At 33.4% G+C, this 27,852-nt stretch overlaps 2 protein-coding genes across 4 annotated transcripts; both read left to right on the top strand.

Annotated features, from left to right (window-relative positions):
- Positions 1–4,687: 4,687 nt before the first annotated feature.
- LOC130614013 (uncharacterized protein KIAA0513-like) lies at positions 4,688–20,697 on the top strand. Of its 3 annotated transcripts, XM_057435395.1 has the most exons (12): positions 4,688–4,784; positions 6,696–6,764; positions 11,987–12,080; positions 12,204–12,252; positions 12,518–12,562; positions 13,070–13,143; positions 13,330–13,415; positions 13,628–13,682; positions 14,127–14,204; positions 14,724–14,801; positions 19,861–19,955; positions 20,125–20,697. In XM_057435395.1, exons 2-12 carry the CDS (start codon positions 6,707–6,709, stop codon positions 20,166–20,168), a joined length of 756 nt encoding a protein of 251 aa, XP_057291378.1. In that variant the 5' UTR covers positions 4,688–4,784; positions 6,696–6,706; the 3' UTR covers positions 20,169–20,697. The 3 variants fall into 3 exon arrangements, 2 of the variants coding, with proteins under 2 accessions (XP_057291378.1, XP_057291377.1); XR_008975795.1 differs by lacking the exons at positions 4,688–4,784; positions 6,696–6,764; positions 20,125–20,697 and adding exons at positions 9,664–9,805; positions 15,428–15,528; XM_057435394.1 differs by lacking the exons at positions 4,688–4,784; positions 6,696–6,764 and adding an exon at positions 9,667–9,805.
- Positions 20,698–24,028: 3,331 nt separating this feature from the next.
- On the top strand, positions 24,029–27,361 carry LOC130614436 (uncharacterized). Its single transcript, XM_057435865.1, has 3 exons — positions 24,029–25,057; positions 26,701–26,760; positions 27,020–27,361. Exons 1-3 carry the CDS (start codon positions 24,314–24,316, stop codon positions 27,074–27,076), a joined length of 861 nt encoding a protein of 286 aa, XP_057291848.1. The 5' UTR covers positions 24,029–24,313; the 3' UTR covers positions 27,077–27,361.
- The last annotated feature ends 491 nt before the right edge of the window (positions 27,362–27,852 follow it).

Raw genomic sequence — 27,852 nt, 5'->3', positions numbered from 1 at the left:
TGCATATCAATACATTTCTTGGAAATACGTAAATTGTGCTGAAACTACAACAATGAGCGCGCCGTCAATAGAGATTTTTAATTTATAATTTCTTATTTGTTTACTACTTCTAAGAACAACGTAGGAAAAGATTATTTAAATAAACAAAGTGACGTGATCTCTTAAACAGAGGAGATATTCTGTCTAAAATGACTTTCAACTTGGAGTACTATAGGCTTCTTGATAACGCTGAAGAGATTTCACTTCACTCTGGGAAAAGTGAAACTCTTATGTAAAACTGCCAAGCCTCATCTTGGAAGAATAAGGCCTTACCATGGTTGTATAATACAAATACCATTTTGGTGAAAATAAAGTAGTTCTAATTTTTGGACCAATTTTGGCCTAAAATGACATTTAAGGTAGCAAAAACCAAAATTTTAATGTCACCATCATGTTCAGCATACTTTTTTTGCTGACTGTGCCAAATTTTGTCAAAAATAAAGTAGTTTTACCTTTTGGACCAATTTTGGCGTAAAATGACATTTAGGTAACAAGAGATCAAAATTTTGATGTCACCATTATGTTCAGCATACTTTTTTGTTAACTGTGCCAAATTTTGTCGAAAACAAATACCAATTTTGTCCTGAAACGTCATTTAGATGACTTCCCAGTACTTAGGGAGCTTGGGTACGAAGTTTGAATCTGTGACGTTGCAATTGACCATTTGGGACAGGGTTAGTTAGTTAGTCAGTTATACCAAATCCTTCTCTCAGAGGAACGTGAAATCCCAGGGTCGATCTTTTCTCAAAAAATGGTCCGAAAGAAAAAAACGACGGTTTTAAAGAATTTCCTACGCCTTCGGGCGCGGAAATTCAAAAATGTTCACAAGTTGTTGGACATAATTTGATGTTTTGATCTTTAACCTTTTTTATTCATTATTTTGTGCGTATTGACCCGTGACCATTACAATAAGGAGAAATATATTCAATGTTTTTTTGATTTAGCCACTCGTTTGGCAAGTAAAAGATGTTATTTTTGATGCTTACTAAAAAGTACATTTAAAACCTACTTATTTTCACCCCATACAGCCATGGAATTTCTGTAAAAATGTTGTTAGAAAGATATATAGATAGTGTCGTAAAATAGTTTTTTATATGGTACATTATAGTAGTTATATTAGCAAATTTTAGGATTTAGTAATCTATATATATTTTTCTCTCGCTTAAAATTTATTTTCTGGCTGCTACAACATAGTTTCTTGTTCGCCTTTCCTTTAATCCTATTATACCTGAGATTTTTTGGCCCTTTTTATCCCTGAGGGCGGCACAAAGTGCCCCGGCCATAAATTCTGAACCACTTGTGCTTAAAGTGATGAAACTTGGCTCACTTGGAGAAAATCTTAATACAAACTCAAACCAGGTAAAAAAATAATTTGATGACGTCATAGGGATTAGAAATGACGTCACGCATGTGAAAAATGGTCATTTTCCCAATTTTTTAGTACGTTTTAATTTCTCGCGTGTTACCAATGATTCTTGCTGGATTTGTGGATTAAATACCCCCGAAATATATTTCACATGAAGAAATAATTTTTTTATGACGTCATTTCGGCACGAAAATTTCCTATTTGAACGATGAGGATAATTAATCATTGCTTCTAAGTGAGAAACGGAGATGTGAAGAAAAATGAAATTGCGGACCACAGCTGGAGCAGAAGTCATCAGTTTAATTGGGATGAGGAGAAAATCATTGACAGAGAATCCAGAACAACGGCCAGGAAGATTAAAGAAACCATCAACAGTGTAGCACGTAACAAACACATAAACAGCATCTAGTTACCTACATCTAGGTCCGAAAATGTTAATTATCGTAATTAACTGTAACAAGAAGCCCTGGGGGCTCTAAGAATTTCCGAGCGCTACCAAAATATTTGATGAAAACCTGCTAATTCGTTTTGTTATTGTGCCAAACATTCGAAGGGGTTTGGTGCATGAACCTCTGAAGATAAAGTCCATCAGTGACATTATATCTTAGAACAAACGCAAACAAAACGAAACGTGTCATAATACACTCACATTTTAAAAGAAATTGCTAACAAAAAATACAGCCTATCATTCATGGTTGAAAGTCTTGCGATTAAAACGTTTATGGTCTTAAACGGCATTAGTTGACAAAAAATCAAAATTTTGATGTGACCATCATTTTCAGCATACTTTTTTTATTAACTGTGTCAATTTTTGTCGAAAATAAAGCAGTTTTAATTTTTGGATAAATTTTGGCCTGAAATGACATTTAGGTGACAAAAACCAAACTTTTGTACCATCATCATTTTCAGCATACTTTATTTGTTAACTGTGCCAGATTTAGCCGAAAAAGAAGTGGTTTTAATTTTTGGACCAATTTTAGCCTAAAATAGCATTTAGGTGACAAAAATCAAAATTTTGATGTCACCATTATGTTCAGCATACTTTTTTTGTTAACTTTGCCAATTTTTGTTGAAAATGAAGTAGTTTTAATTTTTGGACCAATTTTGGCCTAAAATGACATTTAGGTAACAAGAAATCAAAATTTTGATGTCACCATCATGTTTAGCATACTTTATTTGTTTACTGTGCCAAATTTTGTTAAAAATAAAGTAGTTTTAATTTTTGGACCAATTTTGGCCTGAAATGACATTTAGGTAAAGAAGAAATCAAAATTTTGATGTCACCATCATGTTCAGCATACTTTTTTTGTTAATTGTGCCAAAATTTGTCAAAAATAAAGTAGTTTTAATTTTAAGACCAATTTTGGCCTAAAATAACATTTAGGTAACAAGAAATCAAAGTTTTGATGTCACCATCATGTTCAGCATACTTTATTTGTTTACTGTGCCAAATTTTGTTGAAAATTAAGTAGTTCTAATTTTTGGACCAATTTTGGCCTAAAATAACATTTAGGTAACAAGAAATCAAAGTTTTGATGTCACCATTATGTTCAGCATACTTTTTTTGTTAACTGTGTCAAATTTTGTCGAAAACAAATACCAATTTTGGCCTGAAGCATCAATACTAGACTTCTCAGTAGTTAAGGAGCTTGAGTACGAAGTTTACATCTGTGACGGACCAACGTGAAATCCCGGGGTCGATTTTTTCTCAAAAAATGCTCCGAAAGAAAAAACAACGGTTTTAAAGAATTTCCTACGCCTTCGGGCGCGGAAATTCAATTATCAGCTCGTTTCTGATTGGTTAATTTTTATGAATTTCAATCCTCTGCAATTATATAAATACATGCTCAACATCATTTCACTTTGCCCGATGATGGAAGAAGGATTTCCCGAAACGTCGCCTGCTAAACTATCATGTTCAAGAAATAATAAACCACAGTAATATAAAAAGACCCGTTCTACCAGAAATATTGATCCTCATGTCTTTAAACTAGGTATATATGTAGAACAGGGCATTTAAAGATAATCGAGGCAAGGAAAACAATATTATGACGTCATTGGTATACGAAATGACGTCAATTTGCTGAATCGATATTTCCTTCAAATCTGGTCCGTTTTTTGTCCCTAAGCAACCATATATCACCTAAGCAACACCTTGGTTACCACTTAGTAACAAACATACATCTAATAAATATTTATATACCCAATACAATATCCTATTTGAATGTCAACGGTCTTCAAATCAGAGTAGTTAAAGTGGGAAAAGTTACTCTGGGTGTCAAACATTTTTTTCTGCGGTCAGAAACTGGCCGTGCTTTTTAATGGCTCATCCAATTGTTCTTTGCTTACGTGGTCAATATAAGGGAAAGCTCTTTTCATCCGAAAAATTCAAGCGATTGGTTTGTACACGTTTCATTATTGATAACACAACGCGTACTTCAGTAGTCACAATACACAAAAAGGTCGCTATAAATGGAAAAACAACGTTGACATGAAAAAACCATGCATGCTACATTTCCTGTTCATAACAAATCAGCAACGAACACAATGTTCGATTTATTTATATCTTATTTATTGCACAAAGACTATTTATCAGAAGAAACTTCCAGATAGACTTCTTCGTCACAGAACCATGAGTAACACATCTTAATGTTAAAAGATGGAAAAGAAAAAACATGTAATTAAAAGAATATCATATCAAGTTGAGTTTCAAAAGTGTTATAAATGTATGACACGAAAATACATGGATATCAATAGAATAGAAATTTCTCTGTTTTATGCACGACATACTTAGTATTTGTAATAAAACGTTAGGTTAGAAAAGTTAAAAGAAAGTATATATCGGAGTCCATCAGCCTATCGGAGGGAAATTAACAAAGACACAAGAGCCGCTTATTCAGATAATACAAAGCTACCTCGTTCCCAGTGTCTGTTGTCTCTTCTCCAACTCTTATTTTCTTTTTATTGAACATCTCGTTTCTATTTAAAAATTACATGACAAGTCATTGTGAAAGTACGTAAATAATGAGGAAACATTATTGTTTTCATTCTTCGAATAAATAGATAAAAAATCATAGCCCCGGGTTAACCCAAACCAAGTAAGGGAACATTGCCTGGTAGGGCGCGGACCCTAAGCCATGACCCTTCCTGGAAATAATAGACATGGTATATCCCTCGATATGTGTGAAGCTAGCCATGTTGAATATTCACATCTATCTATCTGCAACTTCTAATTCTCCGTTAGTGGTGCCGTGTCCGTTTCTGCTTTTGTTGAAAAGGTGCGTTCGGGGTGATAGTGTCCGCGGCCAGCCCTCGTCCCTTGAGTAAACAAGAACAAACAGGCAAAAAGATCAGCAGCGCAAACAGAGCGGAAGTAAAGGTAGCTAGCTAGCTTGATTGTTTTTTGGTTAATTTGATAACGGTAGTATATTTTAATTTGGTGTTCAATTAAATCAAGTTACAATAAATCATAATGACTTGACCATGGGGTGGGGGAGAGAAGAATATTCTAAGGAATCAAATCATAAACCACAGTTAACTTTTCATTGTGAAAACACGAAAATACCATCACCATGTTTAACTATTCTCGTAGTCGGGATGCTCTCCTTCAGTGCTTTCCTACCAATCAGAGCAAATGCTATGTTCCTTTACGGTTGGTATATTAGGATTGGCAAGCAATATTAAATTTTAACCAAAACTGGAAGAACATTGCTATTTTCAAAACTTCTTCTGTCCTGTCATAATAAAGGGGTTTTGCATTGAATTTTTTTTTTGTTTAAATTTCTGAAATCTGGGAAATTATGATTTCATTAGTAAGTTTTAAAAGATTCTGACATTTTCTCTATAATAATACAAAGACTATGTCTGTCTGTAACATGCAAAGTAAATCCATTCATTTTCCTTTTAAAGTGGCGCAAAAATTCAGTCTTAAATGTTAATTGACAAATTAAACGTAACATTAATAACATTAATTCAACATCAATGGTTTTATTTACCTTTTTACTATCGAAAGTAAGTACATATGTATGTCAAGATATTATCAGAGTTTAGTCCACCCTGTTTAAAAGTTTTAATATTAAGTTTGCAACATATTCGGAGTATGTAGCATTGTAGGTTAGTTGTTATACTCTTGCACTTTGTGCAGGAGATTAAAGGTCTATGTAAATGTTACCATCAACAATGTGAGGAAACATGGCACACTGTTTGGGTTGTTGGATGTTTGGGAAGATATCTGGTGGTTGGGTGAGCATATAGCTCAACATGAGCATTAAAAACGCTAGGACTTTCCATCTAAGCCATGGACCCTTTCTGAAAATAATAGGTATATATGTCCGCTTCTGGAAATAATAGGTTGTACTTCTCTCAAAATTTGTGAGGCTAGCAATGTTAAATATGCACATCATCATTTATGTACAGGTAGTAAGCCTGTTTACATTTTGGTGTCATAAGGTCAGATGGAAATCTCTGAAGTTACTGTAATGAGAAAGATTTTTAAAAATTCCCCAAAACTTGATAAACTTTTTATCCTGATATGGAAAAGTATCATTATTGTAGCAAATGACCAGATTGTTACTTGTATACAACAAGTAAAAGAAAAAAATCTGTCTACGGGTAGTGTATTCCACAGGTCACACAGGTAACAGGTCGGAAATTTTAAAATGTTTTAAATTATGACATTGCAAAAAAAATTATCCATTTCCAGTTTTGTGATGCAGGACCATTGCAAAATATGCAACACAGAGAATTTTTAACACTCTTTGCAGTCTTTAACACTTGTCAAAAGAACCGCCTTATTATATAATTCAGATTAGAATGTATGTATAATAAGCTGCATGTAAACACCTTACGCTACTGTTAGTCTATTAACAAACTTAGTCAGTCCTTGGGTTCTTTAGAGAATTAACGCGTTTAGAGCCTTTTCCGTTGTTGATGACTGATCACATTATAACTGCTGTTTTTTATTTTTTGATAGTGACATTAGAAGACCGCTGGGAACTCGGGTCCTAATAATTAGGCTAAAAATCAACATGTTCTCCTTTATTTTTTTTAATAGACTTGTGTACGCCACTTAAACCTTAGTGTTAGATTAAATTTAGAAAACACGTATTCTAATAAACTTTTTTATTTAAAGTGAAAAAAACTACAAAATATATACACCAATAAGAAACAGAGGAGTTAAGAATTAAGTTTATATCCCATAGAACAAAGCAAATTATTGAGTCAACCTCATGCCCAGTAAAAAGGTATATGTTCACCTGTGATCAAATGTGATTCTATTTTATGTTTGTAGTCAAAACTGTAATGAATAAATCCAGAAATAAGAAAAATAGCTGGCAGAAAGAGTTGGACAAAATAAAAGGTAATTTATTTTTTATATTATTAGCACTCAATACTGTGGAATGTATGGGGAAACACAATTTCAAATTTCTGACTGTGATGACCTTATATGAGCACTTTTGCAAATATAAAGATAAATTTCTTTGGGCTTTTGTGAGTGGAAATTGTTTTAATGAAGACGAAAAAATTCAATAATACTATACAAAGGCTGTGCTTTATTCTCCAATATTATTTGCTGCTTATAGTAGTATAGTGTATTCTGACAATAATTTCAGGTTACAACAACCTCTAGGGTCAGCTCATAATAAATAGATAAAAAAAAAACAAAAAAAAAACACCCAGAAAATAAAAATAATTAAATAATAAACTCCCTGGACAAGAATGGAAGCTCGGTAAAGAACATGGATAAGATTTGAATAAACCTTATACTGGATGAAACAGAACTGACACTTAAACATTGTTTTGTTGTTTTTCGTTTTATGATCATTGAAAAAATTTAGAACCTTCACACATGCATTCTCTCTGAAGGTTTCAGTTATTTATGTATGGTTTATATATCTATCCAGCATTTTACATTGTCAGAAAGTCACAAAGTTACCTTCAGATTTGCTTTACAATTTGTTAAAATTATTAATTGAAGAAAGTCATTAAGGTTACTGTAAAGGAAACATTTTTTTTTTTAGGTTTTTTGCAAAAAATTTATGACATATAGAAAAAGAAATTCTCTTTCGAATGACATATTTTATAGTTCATGAAAATATTTGGAACATCCCATTTTTCTGGAAAAAAGGCTTTTCAGAGGTGTATCCTTCACACCTTCGACAAAATATGTGCAAAAATGAGTTGAGCATATTTTTTGTAAACATTGTGCATAATATAATGGTGCAAAAACCACGCGTTTGGAAAAAGAAGCCATTTTAAAACGTATGGTGAAAAAAAATGGTGTGTGTTTATTTCATAATATTTTCTTTTTGGAAAATTAACATCTCAGGAAAATAACATCATCAAAAAAAGTCTTTCATCAAGCATTTAGAAACAAACAAAAAAATAAGAAAAAATATAAAAGTATTCATAAATTATAAGGGTTTTTCTGAGACTACACATATAATGATTTTTTTCCTGTACAGTAACCTTAAGACATGCATAAAAACCTATGCATTAACTGAAACCTGCATGTGATTCTTTGATTATGATAAATTTTTTTTATCTGTATTCTTCCACTGGTTAATGACTAATTTTATATTTTTTGCCCTGTGTTTACTTATGCTCTGACCTAGTTTCTTAGCAAACTTGTCAGTTGGGTTGGCGAAAGTGTATTTTATACACAAAAATGTAATTTTAATGATATATCGTAAAATGTTTCTTGTTTTAACAATTAGATACTATGATAATATTATTTCTTAAATTATAGTGCACATTTCATTAAAAGAATATTGCATAAACAAGTACAATGTCAGAAAATATGAAAATATTATAATGCTCATTGGACTAATAAATCACATCATTCAGTTCCCACATTTTAAAGGGAACATTCATTATGTTCCCTTTAAATGTTGCCTATATAATTTTTTTTCTTTTAATTTTTATTAAATGCCTTTAAGTTAGAAAAAGTACCATAATTTTAGTTATTAATTGTCAAAGAAGCTGTGTTTGGTTACAGCTCTTGTAATTTAAATTCTTTCACATCAGTGATTAAATGGTACAACAACAACAATGAGATAATAAAACAACAACCAATATAATAAACAGACAGATTGCATTTTTATCAACTTTGTAAAAACATTTTTTATTTACTTCATCCCTCAAGGATATTATCATTAACAGCTAGGTTACAATAAATTATATAAATACACTAGATACTAATTATTACAACACTGCTTTTTCATGCTCCACTTAATTGCTATAGGCACTTAGGTCATTAAGCAGACAAATTTATTCATTGAAAACTAAAATAAAGTTATCAACAAGAGAGTATTGCTTCATACATTTTTATTTCATTAGTTGAGTAAACAAAGTTTCAGCAGCTGAGATTTCTTGTTGAACTGATTATATGTTTGTTAGCTTAGAACACACTGAGCATTGTGATTTGTTAATGTTTACATTGCACAAACACTTTTTTAGTTTCTAAAATTTCATTCTTATTGGAAAAACACCATTCCAATAAGAATGAAATTTTAGAATCTAAAATATAGGAGAAAAAGTAAAATCTTTTTTCTTCTTCATATACAGGGAGTTTGCAAGCGAGTAGCAAAAGAAAATAAGCTGAAAAGGGTATAGCTAAAAAAAGAAATTTTTTTAAATTCATTTTCTGTAGGTGCGTATCTTTCCCAGTTTTTCATGTTAAGCTGATTCTAAGGATTACATTATTTTAATGATGTTTTCTCACTGTCTGGTATTTAAATAGGTTTCTTTAAGTAACACTGGGAACACACAAGGGTAGATCCTGTGGTGAAGACACCAGAAGCTTACAGGATTTAGTGTCCTAATAATATGTAGTTTTGCTTAAAGTATACTCTATACAGACAGGTAACAATTGCTTGCTGAAGTTAAAAATTTATTTTTTATATTAATTTCAATTATCTGTGACATTGCAACTTTTGCAATTTAATGTAGTTGATGAATTTTCATTAATTTTGAGTTCCACTCTGAATACTTCATTAATAAAGTGCAAGTGCTTGATTATGTGTGATTTGTTAACCTTTAATGCTTAAAATTAAAAATTAAAAAAATTTCAAATTAAAAAATGTTAACTGTAAGCGTGAGTTTGCCCAATTCATAAAGTTGTTCTAATTATGTTGTGTGTGTAAACTTAAAATTAAGGTTTTTTAATTTTTTTTAATATAAATTTTTGCGATTGTAAAGTTTTATTTATTTATGACATGTGTACCAAGTTTAAATACATCCACAAAGCTTATTGTTTAAATTTCATCAAAAGGATATAAATAGGAATGAGATTATTTGTGAGAGCACTTTCAACTGAACCAATACAAAATTCAATTGTTAAGATACAGCAAACAGATATTGATGGCAGTAGTGCTCAAATGGAGGTGTTTTTTGATCCAGGTAAACTTATTAGTCTCAATTTAGTTTATATTTATTTTTTACTTATTTTTAATGTTCTAAATTTCACCCAGGTTCAGATTGTTCATAAATTAAATGCACCAACACCAGGTGGAACGGTTAATAAGATCCATAAACTGTGACACACATTCTGATAAACCGCTTTATTACAGGCATGCTGTTTTTCGTAAATCGAGTGAAGTGTACGCAACATTATGGTTTTTCCAGAGAATGTTTTTTTCAAAAAATAACTTTAGCTGATATAGCTGATATAAAAACAAAGTTTGCAAACCTTTGTTACAGGTAAAAGTTCAAAAAGGAATGTTACCCCGGGCTGAGTGATTAGTAAAGATAAACAATGTCTGACATCCATCAATGTACCCATTTCCAAAAAAAACTTTATCTCAAATTAAATAGAGACACAAAAAACAGTTACCTTATTGTTAACACTGGGCTGAGCACTTAGTACAAGTATACCTTGTCGCACATATTACCCTTTTCCCAAAAACTCAGTAATTATATTTTATGTATAAAAAAAAAATTCAAGGGTAAAAGCACCGTTTTCAACTTATTTTTACCCTGTTAAAGCAAAAACAAACCTGCAACATTATTTTGCAGGAAAAAGTTCCAGTGAAAGTTCAAAAATTAATCTTGACACTGGGCTGAGTGCTTAGTACAAGTAAACCATGTTGCATATCCGTATATGCGTTATACCGTTTTCCGGAAAACTTTATTGTAACTTCGACTAATAAAAAAAGCAGGATCTTTATTTGATCAAAGTATATATTTGTAGAGAAAATCTTACATGCAAAACATATAAAAAGCACAATACAAAGGTTTTAGAGAACAAAAACTTTGTTGCACTCAACAACAGCGCATCACAAAGTGTACAGGAGCAAGGGTTAATGTTCAAATGTTGGGTTACAGATTTTTTAGGTATACGATATAAGGTTTAACAGTTTTATTTATTTTAAGAATAAATTAGATACACTTTATCCAAGGTCTAACAGCCTTAATTTTGAATTTTTAGCTAACACCCTATATATATATGTATTTTCTTGAAAGTTTTATGATGTTAAACCCTTCAAATGTATAGAATCTGGAGTAATAATGGTACCTGTTATTTTTAACAAGTTTGTGGAATATATTTGAATTGCACAACATTCTATTATTATGAAAAAGTTAGTATTTGTTTCGTAATCACAAGGTCTGTGGTTCAGTCCACAGCGCAAGTATGCTTAGAAAGTGTCTTTACCACATCTGTCTTTACCGCAGCTACGGTTGATGTGAAGAAAATTGGGCAGGCAATGCTGGTGTAAACGCATGTATACATAAGGGTTTTAGCATCATTTGTTGTTTTTTTACAATCTTTTTATTTTTTTCTCTGTCGAATTACCTTAGACATTTTTGTGTATGCGTGTGTCTGTGTTTGCGTGGGACAAAAAAAGTTGCGCTACAAGCACACAAAATAACAAATGCACTATGTTTATCCACACTATTGTGTCAGGTGTGTTCCTGTAAGCTAAATTTGGTTGCTGCAAGCAGCAACAGCCAAAGCCCTTTTGATTTTTATTTGATTAACGAATACTCCTGAATAATGAATTTCAATGAAATAAAGTACATACACAGGTCTCAGTCAACATTTTTAATTTTAAGGAAAAGAGAAAACGTTGTGAAGTCTTGCTTGCTTATTAAAGAATGTAAATGTTAAAATACCATGCTGCAGACAGGTATTTTAACATTTAACATTATTTTAACAACATCTATACATCAAGGGCTAAGAGATGCTAGGGCATGCTAAAAAGAGACAATTTTAGCTGACTTTTCTCGCGTAAATGCTATTTAGGCTTTAAACTATCATCAAATGTATAGATTAATACCATCTGATTCATAATTTGTCAAGTCTTCACGATACCCTAGTGAGAAGAAATGCACTGAAGCAGAAGTTGCTTCACCTGGTGTCAGTATTTTTGGCCTGCCATGAGCCAAAGCAGCTTACAATTTTAAATGCAAACAAAAGAAATCTGTCTATGTGGTTGGACAGTATGTTCAAGTGAAATGTTTAGGTGGAGTCATTGCTGTTAATATCTTTGATTTCTGTTTGCTACATTTGTATTTATTATCTTTGATTTCTGTTTGCTACATTTGTATTGCGTGATCTCAAGCTTTGCAATTTATTTTTAGATCTTGTTATCGATTACGATGGAGAAACAAAGTTGTTTGAAAAAGAATGCAAACAGTTTATGAGCAAATTTGTGGAAACAGTATTTACCGCTGAGTAAGCAATAAAATTGTTTAAGACTTCATTAGATTGGAATGTTGAATTTTTATTTAAAAATTTGAATGATTTTCATCCTATTTTTTTCTTTTTTCTTTTTCATTGTTGTTCTTTTTATTGTAGTGGATATATTGCTCAGGAAGAAAAAGCTAAATTCGGATTGCTTGTGCAGGTACAAAAATAATGTTTGTAATGATTTGTGTAAAAACAATTTTTTTAGGTACATTTTGTAGAACATCTTTTTGTAGGAATCCTGCATGTATATGTTTGAACGCTCATCTTTGTAACCTTCGTTTGTGTGGGTTTTTTTGGGGGTTAATGATAAAGCCAGTGGTTCATTATTCGTTACTCTGTCAAGTTCCTATTCACAGTATAGTTTTGTGGTCAGGTACGCACATTGGAAGAAAGAAATTGTTAAATGACAATCCTTGTTTTAGCATCCAGAGGGAAGAGAATGGTTTGGAAAATTTATTGACACTCAGGTATACTGTGATCACTTTATTCGTGACGTGTTCGTTTTATTTATGTTTTTTTGGTTTCATTCACCCGTGGTGTGTTTTTCCTTAGTTTATATCCAATTGCATGCATTTTAAAATCGAGGCTATATACCCACAGTCAGGGTTTGCGGCTTATTTATCTATACACACTGCGGATAACATGGGTTTTTCAAAGTAAAACTTTAAAACGCTTCATCGTTTTAACTTGGTGTTACCCTTTTTTTTCTATTTATTTAAATATATAATACAAAATAAGCGTTCTTTATGCTTTTCGCGTGCCAAGTAAACAAATATATCAAAAATAGGAGTGAAAAACAACCTGATTCTTATTCAAAACTGAATGGCTTCGTTTGTATACCAGCATTCTAATTAGCACTTTACTTACTTTAGTTGTGAATGTCTTCTTTGAATTATAAACATGTTCTTTCAGCTGTAAACTTGTACCTTCAACAGAATGTCACTCATATACATTTTATTTTTTTATTTTTCCAGCGTGTTTACAACAAAGAAGTAGACGAGTTCACGTTTTACAGATTGGTTCAATATTTCGCTGTAGCACTTTTCGAGTAAGAGAACGTCTGAATTTTGTCTGGAGATGATTTTTTTATTCGTTGTCTAACGTTGGTAATTGGAATGACTGCCTTATATTAAAAACACTATGGTGCATGCATACCGTAGGGTAATCATCCTATAAACGCAAAGTTTGAAAGGAGGAGAAACTGCTTTTTTCTTATCGTTTGATTTATTTTTAGGTGCAATGTGTCTGATGATTTTGGTCCAGCTACTTCAATTATGAACATGTGTTTCACCTATCACTATACCTCGACTGCAATCATAGGTACGTAGCATTGTTGTGTATCGTGTAAGAAGTGTTTGTGATAGTTTTTTCGATGAGACGAGCATTTACGTATAAATCATAGTATTTTGAAAGTTTTTGCATGGCTATTGTCTTTGCTGGAAAGCATGCTTCTTCAGGTTCTCGTGATCTGATGTTTTTTGTAGAAGTTAAAAGAAATTAATCTCTTATTATCAATCTCTGTTATTCTATAGGACGAAAATCTTCAAAACAATATGTTTACGAATATTTGAAAGATCAGGCTATCTGGTAAAATATTATTATTATTATTACAAGATATATTTTTTCATTCACACTTTGTACGAACTTGAAACTGTGGAAATACTAGTCATATATTACTTCTGTGACGCTACCCACTTTGAGTCTGCTCAGACCACCCTACATAGGCATTTATCGATTCATGGCTTTAATACTGTTGCATGTATTTAGATAATTCAAGGCTGTCTTTACTTTTTGAAATTTATTGGAAAGGTTCCTATAATACGAACTCTATAATTAAACGAACTTTTTTGTAGGCGCTCGAATGGTAGAGTCTGCTGTAACTATACCTTATAGAATTTTTCTGTAACAAAAAAAGAGAAAATGAAAGTATTTCTTAAAATAATAATGCCATTATGACGGAATCAGCCATTAACGGCGCATCTAATGAACCATACCCGTAATTAGTTTTTAATACCTGGTTTTATTTTTTAGGAAATCTTTACGATTTTGGAATGCGGCTTTTCTTGTCGCTATACATGCTGACCGAAAGAAACGCACCGGTGATATTCAGTATGTTTCTTCTCCATTTCCATCATCGTGTAGCATGAAAACGAGATGCTTTTTTATGTTATGTTACAAGAAGCCTCGAGCCTTGAGATTTCTTTTTTTTTTTGTCAACACTAGATAACTCTCTATCACCAAACAATGTTGTTTTAATGAGCTGGTTTGGCTCATATATATATTGATATAAGCACATTTGCATAGAAAAAGATCGAAGGGCAGGCAATATCATGACAAAAAGTTTTCCGAAACCTTGAGAGAGGGTATTTCTAATTTCAAATAAATTCCAGAACTGATGTTTCTTATTTTATCAAATTTTGGCATTACTTCTTATGACGTTTCATCTTGCAAATACTGCGTGTCATCTCACTTGTAGCTGCAAATCTTTTCTTTTCAGTCAGTTTAAATGTTTATATAACCTTTTATACGTTGCACGATTTATTTATTTATTTTTTTTGTCCTCTGGTTTGCACTTTTCAGAGGTCAGCAAGTATTCACTTCGTTATAAACGCCATTTTTAATTTTTAGAGGATGGAGTACGTGGGATAGTGAACAGAAAAAAGATTTCGAAATTGGCGAAGAAAATTCCTCCTTTGCACACTTAGCGTAAGTAGTATATTTATTCGCCACCTTCATTCGCCACCCTCATTCGCCACTTTCCTTCGCTACCTTCCTTCGCCACCCTTATTTGCCACCCTCGTTCGCCATTTCCCTTCGCTACCTTTATTCGACCCCTTTTTCGCCATTTTCCTTCGCTACCTTTCTTGGCCATCCTCATTTGCCACACTCATTTGCCACCCTCGTTCGCCACTTTCCTTCGCTACCTTCATCCGCCCCTCTCATTCGCCACTTTCCTTCGCTACCTCCCTTCGCTACCCTCATTTGCCACCCTTATTCGACACCCTCATTTGCCACCCTTATTCGACACCCTTATTCGCCACGCTAATTCGACACCCTTATTCGCTACCTTCCTTCGCTACCTTTCTTCGTCATGGACGGTGTCGTTATCAGTTGGGCCAGCTCGAGTTGTGCCAGCTAAATATTCACTTACATTTATTTTTTTGTGCGTGTGTGGCCCTTCACATTCATGTGTTACGAAAACTCACGGTACGTAAACTCATGGGATATAATCTTTAGATCAAGAGCTCTGTAAGCGGCGAAAAGGTTTGGCATCGTGTATACGGGCTCTAAAACGCTACAATAAAGCTGATAATGTCGCGTTCATTTTATAGGAGTTTATAAATCATCGAGTTTACTGCTTAAACGATGAACGAGAAACATCTAAACATTTTAAACTTGTTATGTGTAACTATCCATCTTACGTAAAATACAGGTAAGAATAATATAAATTAAAAATAATTTTTTACATAAATATGTAAATAGCATCTTTTAAGTTAGATTCACACCAGTGTGATTATTTTGACGCTCGTTTTTCTCCAGTGAGAAATATCTAAGCATTTGACACAATGTATTATAGCAAGTAACGTTTATACAAATAATATTGAGAATTGTACTGGTATGGACCATCAATAGACTGGTATGAACCATTTTTAATAGGTAGTAACCAACTTATTCCTAAGTTACATATAGGTGGAATGGCATTTATTAGCATTCTTGCAACAGGTGACATTAGGGTGTCCATTCTATTGGAAATTTTAAAAATCTTTTCGAAGTATTAGAAATAGGTCAGGGCTAGCAGCATTTTTTTGACAGTGACGTTAGTAAAATATCAACCATGTTGCCTTGTATTTTCATTTGTCTTGAACTTTAGCAGCATTTTTTGACAGTGACGTTAGTAAAATATCAACCATGTTGCCTTGTATTTTCATTTGTCTTGAACTTTAGCAGCATTTTTTGACAGTGACGTTAGTAAAATATCAACCATGTTGCCTTGTATTTTCATTTGTCTTGAACTTTAGCAGCATTTTTTGACAGTGACGTTAGTAAAATATCAACCATGTTGCCTTGTATTTTCATTTGTCTTGAACTTTAGCAGCATTTTTTTGACAGTGACGTTAGTAAAATATCAACCATGTTGCCTTGTATTTTCATTTGTCTTGAACTTTAGCAGCATTTTTTTGACAGTGACGTTAGTAAAATATCAACCATGTTGCCTTGTATTTTCATTTGTCTTGAACTTTAGCAGCATTTTTTTGACAGTGACGTTAGTAAAATATCAACCATGTTGCCTTGTATTTTCATTTGTCTTGAACTTTAGCAGCATTTTTTGACAGTGACGTTAGTAAAATATCAACCATGTTGCCTTGTATTTTCATTTGTCTTGAACTTTAGCAGCATTTTTTGACAGTGACGTTAGTAAAATATCAACCATGTTGCCTTGTATTTTCATTTGTCTTGAACTTTAGCAGCATTTTTTTGACAGTGACGTTAGTAAAATATCAACCATGTTGCCTTGTATTTTCATTTGTCTTGAACTTTAGCAGCATTTTTTTGACAGTGACGTTAGTAAAATATCAACCATGTTGCCTTGTATTTTCATTTGTCTTGAACTTTAGCAGCATTTTTTGACAGTGACGTTAGTAAAATATCAACCATGTTGCCTTGTATTTTCATTTGTCTTGAACTTTAGCAGCATTTTTTTGACAGTGACGTTAGTAAAATATCAACCATGTTGCCTTGTATTTTCATTTGTCTTGAACTTTAGCAGCATTTTTTTGACAGTGACGTTAGTAAAATATCAACCATGTTGCCTTGTATTTTCATTTGTCTTGAACTTTAGCAGCATTTTTCTGACAGTGACGTTAGTAAAATATCAACCATGTTGCCTTGTATTTTCATTTGTCTTGAACTTTAGCAGCATTTTTTTGACAGTGACGTTAGTAAAATATCAACCATGTTGCCTTGTATTTTCATTTGTCTTGAACTTTAGCAGCATTTTTTTGACAGTGACGTTAGTAAAATATCAACCATGTTGCCTTGTATTTTCATTTGTCTTGAACTTTAGCAGCATTTTTTTGACAGTGACGTTAGTAAAATATCAACCATGTTGCCTTGTATTTTCATTTGTCTTGAACTTTAGCAGCATTTTTTGACAGTGACGTTAGTAAAATATCAACCATGTTGCCTTGTATTTTCATTTGTCTTGAACTTTAGCAGCATTTTTTGACAGTGACGTTAGTAAAATATCAACCATGTTGCCTTGGGTTCATTTTGGGTGTATTTTCATTTGTCTTGAACTTTAGCAGCATTTTTTGACAGTGACGTTAGTAAAATATCAACCATGTTGCCTTGTATTTTCATTTGTCTTGAACTTTAGCAGCATTTTTTTGACAGTGACGTTAGTAAAATATCAACCATGTTGCCTTGTATTTTCATTTGTCTTGAACTTTAGCAGCATTTTTTGACAGTGACGTTAGTAAAATATCAACCATGTTGCCTTGTATTTTCATTTGTCTTGAACTTTAGCAGCATTTTTTTGACAGTGACGTTAGTAAAATATCAACCATGTTGCCTTGTATTTTCATTTGTCTTGAACTTTAGCAGCATTTTTTGACAGTGACGTTAGTAAAATATCAACCATGTTGCCTTGTATTTTCATTTGTCTTGAACTTTAGCAGCATTTTTTTGACAGTGACGTTAGTAAAATATCAACCATGTTGCCTTGTATTTTCATTTGTCTTGAACTTTAGCAGCATTTTTTGACATTGACGTTAGTAAAATATCAACCATGTTGCCTTGTATTTTCATTTGTCTTGAACTTTAGATGTGTACAAATCCATCAAGAATGACAAGAAATAAAGAGTAATATTAAGGTTAAAAGACTAAATAAAGACATCACAAAAAGTCATTAAAATTTAAACCTTAAATTATATTACTGTGGAAAGTTTATCATTTCTTGAACATGATAGTTTAGTAGGCGACGTTTCGGGAGATCCTTTTCCTATCATCGGGCAAAGTAAAATGATGTTGAGCATGTATTTATATAATTGCAGAGGATCGAAATTCACAAAAATTAACCAATCAGAAACGAGCTGATAATTACAGTTAATTACGGTAATTAACATTTTCGGACCTAGATGTAAGTAACTACTTCTTCTGTAGGGCTGGTGCGATGAATTCCTCTGATGTTTCCTTGTTGTCTCCGTTGCATCTTCTCTTCATTTTATTTTTTACTTGCGTGATGACTTTATGACTGTATCCATTTGCGATTAATGCATTTCTTACACGTCGAATTTTTTCTTTCCTCTCCTGTTTGTCGCTGACTACGCTGTTGGCACGATTCAGTAATGAAGATATGACACTTTCTTTGCAAGATTTCTGATGGTACTGGTCAGTGTGTGTTGGTTTACGATACACTGAAACTGAAATGGAACCACAGGAAAGCGATACTTCCATCGTGTTCAAGCTCAACAGTGAATTTGATTTGTCGATGTAGGCCGTTGATGTGTTCATGGAACTTTTCTAGATGAGATCTTTTGATTATGGCGAATACGTCGTCAACAAATCTTTTCCAAACCTTAGGACGTCTGTCTGATGTGACTAATGCTGTTGTCTCGTGTGCTTGCATGTATATTTCTACGACTACTGATGATGCAGGGCCTCCCATGGCAACTCCGTCTGTTTGAGTGTAGAAGTTTTTGTTAAACAGATACCATGTTTTGGTTAGAACAAGTTCGACCAAACGCAGAAAATCCGGTACTGGAATCTTCGTCTTTTCACCGAATGCAGCATCGTTTTCGATAAGGTCTTTAATGATGTTTAGGGTGTCTTTTATGGGAACATTTGTGTAGAGTGATGTGACATACCATGCATTCGTCGTCTGCTATCTTTATTCCTCTGATGTATTCTGAAAATTCTTTTGAGTTTTCGCTGTGGTCGCTTGTTGTAAATTTGCTGAGGATAGAAGCAACAAATTTTGATAGGTTGTATAACGGTGTTCCAGTGCAAGAGACTATTGGTCGAATTAGATTTCCCTGTTTATGATTTCCCTGTTCCTCCCTTCTCGTTTGATGACTTCTGTAGGATCTTTCTTGAGAAGTTTGTAAGGCCCGTTGTTGATGTGTTCGTTGCACTTGTCGATGTAGTCAGGTGTATTCAAGATAACCGTTGTTCTCCCCTTGTCTGCCGGTAGGATTATGATATCTTTGTCCTTCTTTAGATTCTTCAATGACAGTCTTTCAGATTTTTGCAAATTGTCCTTTGGTGTTTTGCTTTTCTGTAGGTTAATTGGTTAATTTTTGTGAATTTCGATCTTCTGCAATTATATAAATACATGCTCAACATCATTTTACTTTGCCCGATGATGGGATAAGGGTCTCCCGAAACGTCGCCTACTAAACTATGTTCAAGAAATGATAAACTTTCCACAGTAATATGAATACTGAACAGACAAACCGAAATAATATCTTAAATTATATATTTAACATTTACAGCCATTATATTTAGTTGCAGTTTTTCATTTTTCTGTCAACTGCGCATTTCGCTATTATCAGTTTAGTAAGGGCACTGCCTCCATTAACAAGGTAACATGAAATCTACAGAATATTTATTTCATATTTTAAGTTTTATCAGTGCTTATGTAACGATATTTCAGCCACGGAGGTATAATTTTATTGCGGTCTATGGATTTCAATTTTTTTAGCAGACTATCCAATCATATCTCGAAAGTGTTCTATGTTAAGTATTTTTTTCTTTTTACTTTCAGTTCATTTCTGTACATGATGAAGTCCTTGGACGTTGGAAGAAAAGAGAGGGATGATTTTCTTAACAAAATGAGCATCATCGCTAATCTTCGGCAAGGTAAAGAGTTTAAGAGTTTTCCCTTCAAAGCGGTTAAACGTGCCAGATAAGTCTTGGTAAACTCGTCATATTCCTTCTTTTCACTGATTTCTTGAAAAATTGAACACTATCTAACCTGAAAAACCCTATTTTTAGGGGTTTTTTCTTCACTTTTAATTTTTGTTTTTAGAACAAATATCGGAACTGGAAGAAAGCGTGGAGATTCTGCAATAGGAGTGTTAGCAGTCGCAGAAATTTCTTACAATGAATTCTGAGTATCTGCAACCTTAATTAAGATGAAGATAATTGTGTTGCTTGTCAAATGGTTTGAACGAGTCACAGCGAAAAAAAAGATGCTTCCATTGATTCCTCTGGTTAGATAAAACAAAAACGATATTGACACGACAATGCTGTGTCGGAATGTGTCCAGCATGCGTAAAGTCATTGCTGTAAATTATAGCACTGTGCTCCATAGATTTTGGATTGCCATTTTTCATCAAACTGCTTTTTTCAAAAAATAATTAAAAATTGGGACGGTTTCTTAAATTTTTCCTTTTCGCTTTGGACGTTTACCAATTAAAAAAGAAAAGTTTATTTCAAACTTGTTAAAATGAGTTTTGTTAAACAAGCGTCTTATTGGTGTCTTTCAACACTATTTTTTTAATTTGTATATAAAATACTAAACAAATTTGTATAGTTCTTTAGTCCATAAATTATTTTTGTGTGTAATTTTTTTTTTGAAGAAGAAGAAGAAACAACAGGCTATCATTTGGTGCAGTAATATGAGTAAAAATCAGTGTTTCGAGAAATTATAAATGAAAAAAAAGGAATTTTACTTAAATTGATTTTCGCGAAACATTTTTCTGGCCAAATATTTATCTCTTTAACCCTATTCGGTCAAGAGGGGGTGGATTCCGCCCCCCTGACGGGTTTTTTTTCAATAACTCCTTATTGCTGTATTATATGGCTACGAAACTTACTGAGTTTAAATATTTATCTATTAGACACCTGTATACCAAATTTTTAGGTCCCATACCTTTCAGAGGTCTTGATATTGGCCATTACTCGAAACTACCCCTCAAAATCTCTATGAAATCCTTATAATGGGGAAAATTTAATAACTCCTGTTAGAATTATCTTTAGAACTTGAAACTTGCAACATTTTTTTTTATTTTATTAAGAAGAATCATTTTGGATAATTTAGACACGTGATTATTCCGATTTCTCGATTTTGTCGGATTTTACCCAAAATCGGAAAACCGGATTTTCGGCCAATTTTTGGCATATTTTTATGTGATCCACGTAAAAACCGAAAAATATGTTAATTAACTTTTATTTAGCCTTCAGAAACTTAAAACAGAATGCAAAAATTTGCGCTGGAACAAAAGTAATTAAATTTTAAGCAGATAGTGGCATTATTAACAAATTTAAAGCTTCTGATGACGTCACTGAAAATGTGCTGACGCAAGCAAAAATTTATTGCTTGCATTTTGTTCCTTTTATGACGTACCATAAGTGTGCCAAGTTTGATTCAATTTGAACAACCCTATGAAAAGTTATTGATTCGCCCCCCCCCCTTCCCAGGTCATAGTATGTTCGAAAAAACCCGGACCGAATAGAGTTAAGAAACTTCACAGCTACAATCCTCCACAAGTGAGACAAGGTGAAAAATTTCAATGTTAGCCTTTACAAATGGAACTAGTAGTTAGCCCGTGGAAAATCCACGGGTTCGCCCGTCCTTTTTATACCGCATTGCGTTCTTCTCGCTATTGCGCAGCTAAGCTACCATTTTGCGTGACAGACAGACGTATACGGGTACAGTAGACTCCCGGTTATTCGAACCTGCACTTATTCGAATAATTCGGTTATTCGAAGTGAGGTGGCGTTCCCCTTGGATCTGCTTACCCAACTCAGGCAAAAACACTCTCGGTTATTCGATCTTCAGTTATTCGAATAATTCGGTTATTCGAAGTGATTTTTATTCCCCTTGGGGCCAATTATAGGCTAAGTCACCCTCAGTTATTCGAATTTTTCTTATTGGGAGATCGTCGAGTGAGAACATTGATTTTCTGCGATTAAAACACTTTTTTTCTTCAAAAAATCAGGTTTCAATATTCATGGCTATTTACACTCTTCAAGCAATTTCTTCAAAAGTTCTTTTTCTCCTTCAATCCAGAGAATTGAAGCAAACAAGGGATCCTCAATCCCTTATCATCTCCAAAGTTAGTTCTTTTCCCTGTCACTTTTACTTTGCAAGTACACAACATCTCTGACTTCAGAAAGTAAAATATCGTTTTGGCAAATTTTCCTGTTTTTCCTTTAGGCAAATGACCAACAATATCTCCTTTTTTGCAGACCGCCACTGCATATTTGTCTATGTCGTTTGTTGGTTCCATTTTAGCTTCTAGGACTTCACCAATAACAGCGTTCCATTTCTTTTGATACTCATGATATCCCATAACGGTTGAGTTACTCTCATAATACTTGATAAAAAAAAAGAGAAGTTGACGGCGACATCTTTAACGCAGATGATTTTGTGGATATTGATTTTGAGGTATGCACGAGTAAATCAATTGAATTGACTGATGAGGAAATCGTGGAAATCGTACTTAATGAGGACAAAGATCAAAACGCGCCGAATCTCGAAGATGACGATGATGATGAAATTGAGGCACATGACATCCCCCCGAAGAAGCCAAAGCAGTCAGAGTTGGAAGAGGCCTTAGAATTGTTGGAAAGATGGTCTTTGTTTGACGAGAATGGTCTTGAAATCAGAAAGCAGTTAAACATGATAACACGTACATGTCAAAAACACTACATCGATAGTAAAAAACAATGTAGCATTAAAGATTTTTTTAAGAGTTGAACTCCTTGTATTTACTAGATACATTTTCTTTATAACTTTCATATTTTAAAACCTGTTAACAATTTGTTCAAATTTATTCTTCCTTCAAAAAGTAAAAATTCTTTGTGTTTACACGCTCAACTGAACCACAATGCCTCAATTACTTAAGAAAAGTCCATCCCATTAAGGTTAAGTTGAAAATCTGGCGGGAAAACGAATTTTTCAGTTATTCGAACTCCCGGTTATTCGAAGTAAATTCTTATCCCCCTTTAGGCTTCGAATAACCGGGAGTCTACTGTATTATAATATAGACTAGTCGATTAGGCCCGTGGAAAAATCCACTTAGGCAGGATAACAGAGAAAAACAACCGTCATTTAAAGTTTGCTGACGTCAGCAGAGACCTGTCAGAACACAAAAATTTTTTTTTCAGAAATTTGTATGCCTGTTGCAAAGATATTAGGGTTTGAATGTTTTTTGATGACGTCATCAACCCGTGCATTCCGAAACGGATTTGGGGACCCAGGTTTGGAAAACTTACCCAAATAGGTCTCAGGTAGTCCCTAGTTACCCACGCAGGAGATGACGCCAATTATTTTCACCCGTTTCCAAGTTATTTAGCCTTAAATTTAAAAGTGCAATGCAATGGCTTCACTAATATTAATATACTCTTCTTTGACGTCAATATTGCTTAACGCCAAAGTTTGGTAATGTACAGAACAAATTTATAGGCGATGTTTTATAGACTTTATCAAAGAAATTTTATCCACTTTGCAAGTGACAGACAGACAGAATTAGCGTTTTATTATAGAGATATTTTCTATATTGGATTAACAAAATTAATCTGCGAAAATTCACTTGTTTATGTATTGTTGCTAACGTCAGCACAACTTGAGTATTTAGTTTGCTTTCGTCACTCTCACCATGCCACAAGTAACAAAGTAGTTTTACGTCGAACATAAACCTCGTACTTAGGACTTGTTTTAAAGACCCCAGTCAAAAGAAGCCATGCGAAATGCAAATGAACAGCGAAAAGGGGATTTTTTTTCAAGAACAAGGATGGTAGAGTATCAATGATGTTTGGATATGACACAAAGTACCGTTGAAAAGACAAGTCTATAATAAAGAAGGGAGACAAAGCCCTGGAGACAAGGTTGATAGTAACTATGTATCCAACATACGTGATGGTGACACGTTAAAATTTTCAAAAAATTTCATGTAGCTCGCTGTTTGATTTATGTATCACACGGAAGAAAAAAACGATAAGAAGCAAATCCATATTTACGTATAAAAGAACACCTGGTGTGAATGTTTTGGAAATATAAGTATATTTCAAAATGATACGATAATTCTTGTATGTCTTTAGAATAAAAACAAAAGAAAAACAACCCGCCTTTTAAAAAAACTAAGAAGATAAAAATTTATTTTGGAACTATTTTTAAAACTATTAATAACTAAATCTCCCCCTTTTTCGTCGGCATTAAGTTTCGTAAATATAAAATGAAAAAAAAATAAAAGAATCGCTCACCAAAAAAAATGAAGCTTGTAGTAGCATTGGTAACTTTACTTATAAATGTTGGACATGGCATGTACGTAAACTATAGTCAACATACTGTCCGAATCTTAAAGCTAAATTTGAGTAATCAAAATATATACAATGACCTCGTTCTGAAAGAGAGATTGGAAAACTTTACAGAGTTAAAGGAGCTTGATTTGTCAGCTAATCTATTTACAGAAGTTCCCATAGCAACAATAACAGTTTTACCCAAGTTGAAAAGAATATTTCTGGATAACAATTTAATAAGAAAACTTCCATCTATGGACAGAGTTACTAAGAATTTATCAATAGTTTTGAGCAATAACCTTCTCAGCTGTTCATGTAGTAATCTGGAACGTGTGACCATTAATTTGGGCACAAGAATCCAAGTGTTTTGCAAGTATCCAGTGTTCGTCATGACTATCAGTGTGAATAACAAAAAAGACCTCAACTGTTGTGGAAGAAAACAAATCACTGAATTCAATGTTTGTCTCAAGAAAAATTTCACATATCACATATATCCCTGTGAATCTCTTACGTGGAAACAGTTTGGTACTTTAGAATATGAATCATGTCTTGCTTATCCAAACAAAGAGAACGAATATAAGCTAAAAGAAAAAGGAAGAAGGAGAATCTTCATAACAAAAATATGTTTGGTATCTTTTATTGGTCTTGTGGTAGTTATCTTTTCTGTATACTGTGTTGTGAAGTTTCGGAAGCGCGGAAATGGGGGAACAGAAAACGTAAGTTTAATTTTATGTAATAGATACGCAGATTAGGTCCCTGTGTCTGTTAAGGCTAATAAATTGAAAAGGTACAAATTTTTGTGTATGTAAGTAGCAGTACACTTGAATTCATAAAATTTTATATAAGCAATCTTAAGAAATGATAAGTATAAATTAACCGAATGTTTTATGTAAAATCGTAATTCTTTTTGCTTCTTATGCAAAAGTAAAAACATTGTTTTAAAAACAAGTTTAGACCGTGGAAAAAAAACAAGAGATCGTCCGTTTTTCAATATTCCTATCATCAGGTTTTCGCCCTTCGCACATATTTCGGGCACAAAGTTTTGACCATTTTGAACAAAATACGGTACAGAGTAATATTAACTGGTTGTTAGCCCGTGCAAGAATCCACAGGGTTTTCTATTTATTAGGTAATTGCCCGTTGTACATATTAGCTCAACCTCGTCCCCTGGGTCTTGTGACCTTTGATTACATTTACTTTATCAACAAGAGGCAAAATGCCCTGGAAGCGAGGTTACAAATAGCCTAAATCGCTGTTTTGTCCATCTGTAGCAGAAATTGGGGATCGGCTGTCAGCATAGTATTACTCTGCGTCTGTGCCGAAGCTTCACACAGCTATTTGAAACAAAATCTTAGCTTTCTAGAAATATAACAACCTACGCGTCATTTTTATAAATGGTTTAAAATTAGGAAAATGTCCTTTTCTCATAGCAGGCACACCATGTGTTATTCCGCAATCACACACTTTTTTAACACAGTTGAAAAAATTAATCTCATTATCTTATAATCTCTCATTTCTTGGAACATTTTATCCATTATTTTCTCTTGACTAATTTCATTCGCTGCCATCTTTAACAACAATTTGAAAATAATGTTGAGTATGGTAGTGAAAATATAATCATAATGTGAACCAGGCTTCAAGTGAGTTAGTAGACATGGCAGGTGTAAAAAGTGCGAAAGTTGTTAAAAATGTTTATTTACGTTTCTCCCCGACTTTAGTTCATGTGCCAAAGGTATTAAAGCTCTGCTGAAGAGAGTTACATCATGGTGTTGCTGACACCCAAGGCTAAAATATTGTACCACATTTTTTTAGTATTTTTTTGTTCCGAAGTTACCAAATATGTTTTTTATCATAAAAAACGTGGTAGCATACTTTAGGCGAAACTGTGCTGAACAAAGGGTATTACTGGAACCTACCCTCGTCCCCAGGTTTGTTGCCTATGCCAGGACCGCTAGCGCTCGATGTCAAAAATGCAAAAACCCTTGGGGCGAGGTTGACTGGAACCGGCTTTGTGTTTTTACATTTTTTCTTAATTTCGTAGTTATAAAAAAAATTCTACGTACATTTTTTTAAACCATAATAAACTACATTTATTTTATCTTCGGTTCCATAAAAATAAAGACTTTTTAGGAAATTTTGCAATTATAGTAATCTTACTGAAAGGCCTTTACATTGGAGCCCGGGGGTAGGGTCTCCCCTTTAATTTCAATAGTGTTAAATTGGAGTAGAGGAAAGTCTTTTTTTTATGAAATCGTTTCCTTCACTTTTTACTCCTCCGTATTTCATTGTCTTTAGATTTTTAACATATTTTGACATATTACTTTTAGCTCTGAATCACATTTTTTTCTCGCCGTTTTAGCAAAGAGTTCCATCTATATCAGGTGATTGCAACGAATCACAAATTAATACAGTTGAACAGGTTTGGAAATTTCAATATTTCATAATGAAGCATTTTGGTTCTTCTCTGATGGAGATGGCACAAAGGAGATAAATTATGTTGAAAAAGAAGTACTACTGCTACAAATAGCAGCCGTAAATTAACTTATGAATAATTTTATTAATCGAATTACGTGTAAGTCACTGCAGGCGAAAGCGTCATCTCGTTTCGTACCCCCTTCAACCTTTTAAGGATTCTTTACACATTTTTATGAAATTTTAAGAAAATGACTTTTTTCTAGTTTGCCAGAAGAAGATGTTTCACGATCGATGAAGGTGAAGATGAAGATATACCATAAATCACAAAGCTAGGTTGAACGGGCTTGGAAACAGAGTGTCAGTAAAGAACAAGATAATCGCTATTAAAATACCTCAAGAGGAAGACATTTATTTAAAAAACGTAACGACTGTACTCTCGAGCTACGTTTACCTGGATAATATAACCTTGGTCTTGGTTGACCAGACAAAGTTTGGTTGATAACGTGAGATTAATTTAGTAAAGAATATCCTAGTTTCCAGGTTATCGTGCGCTAAGCCGTTATCACGAGAAAATTTGTCATAAAGACAAAAGCCTTCTAAACGAGTTTAAAGAAACTAAAAAATAGACAACCTGGGTATTTGTTTACGTTTATAGTAAGAAAAATATAATAGGTTGATTGCAACTTCCCTGACTATAAGAATCGCCATCTATTTCCCAAGATATAATTTGTGTGTGGATGAAGGTTCAGGGGCGGCGCCACAATTTCCAAAGTGGAGGGGAGCTTAGGCATAGTGGGAGATTTTGAGATTTTAGTAACAACCAACGAGCGAAGCGAGTTGCCGAAACAACTGGGGTCCTGGAAGCCAACGCATTTTAAGAGTCCTAAAACACGCAAAACGGCTATACTTTGGGGTCCAGATGGCGCTGTAACTGAGATAGCCTGCAGGTTCTCTGGTTGGATAACGTCAATTTTTTTATGGGCAGAAAATAAAAAAAATTATTACTCAGCAAAAAGGGGGCAGCTCCCCTAGTGGCGCCGTCCCTGAGGTTTATCATCGTACATCTGCGTGTCCATTTTTGAATGGTTCACCCCGG

The sequence above is a fragment of the Hydractinia symbiolongicarpus genome, chromosome 11 (genome assembly GCF_029227915.1).
Source record: "Hydractinia symbiolongicarpus strain clone_291-10 chromosome 11, HSymV2.1, whole genome shotgun sequence".
Taxonomy (NCBI): Eukaryota; Metazoa; Cnidaria; class Hydrozoa; order Anthoathecata; family Hydractiniidae; genus Hydractinia; species Hydractinia symbiolongicarpus.
The sequence above is the reverse complement of the archived record's forward strand: the minus strand, read 5'-3'. Positions and strand labels throughout refer to the sequence as shown.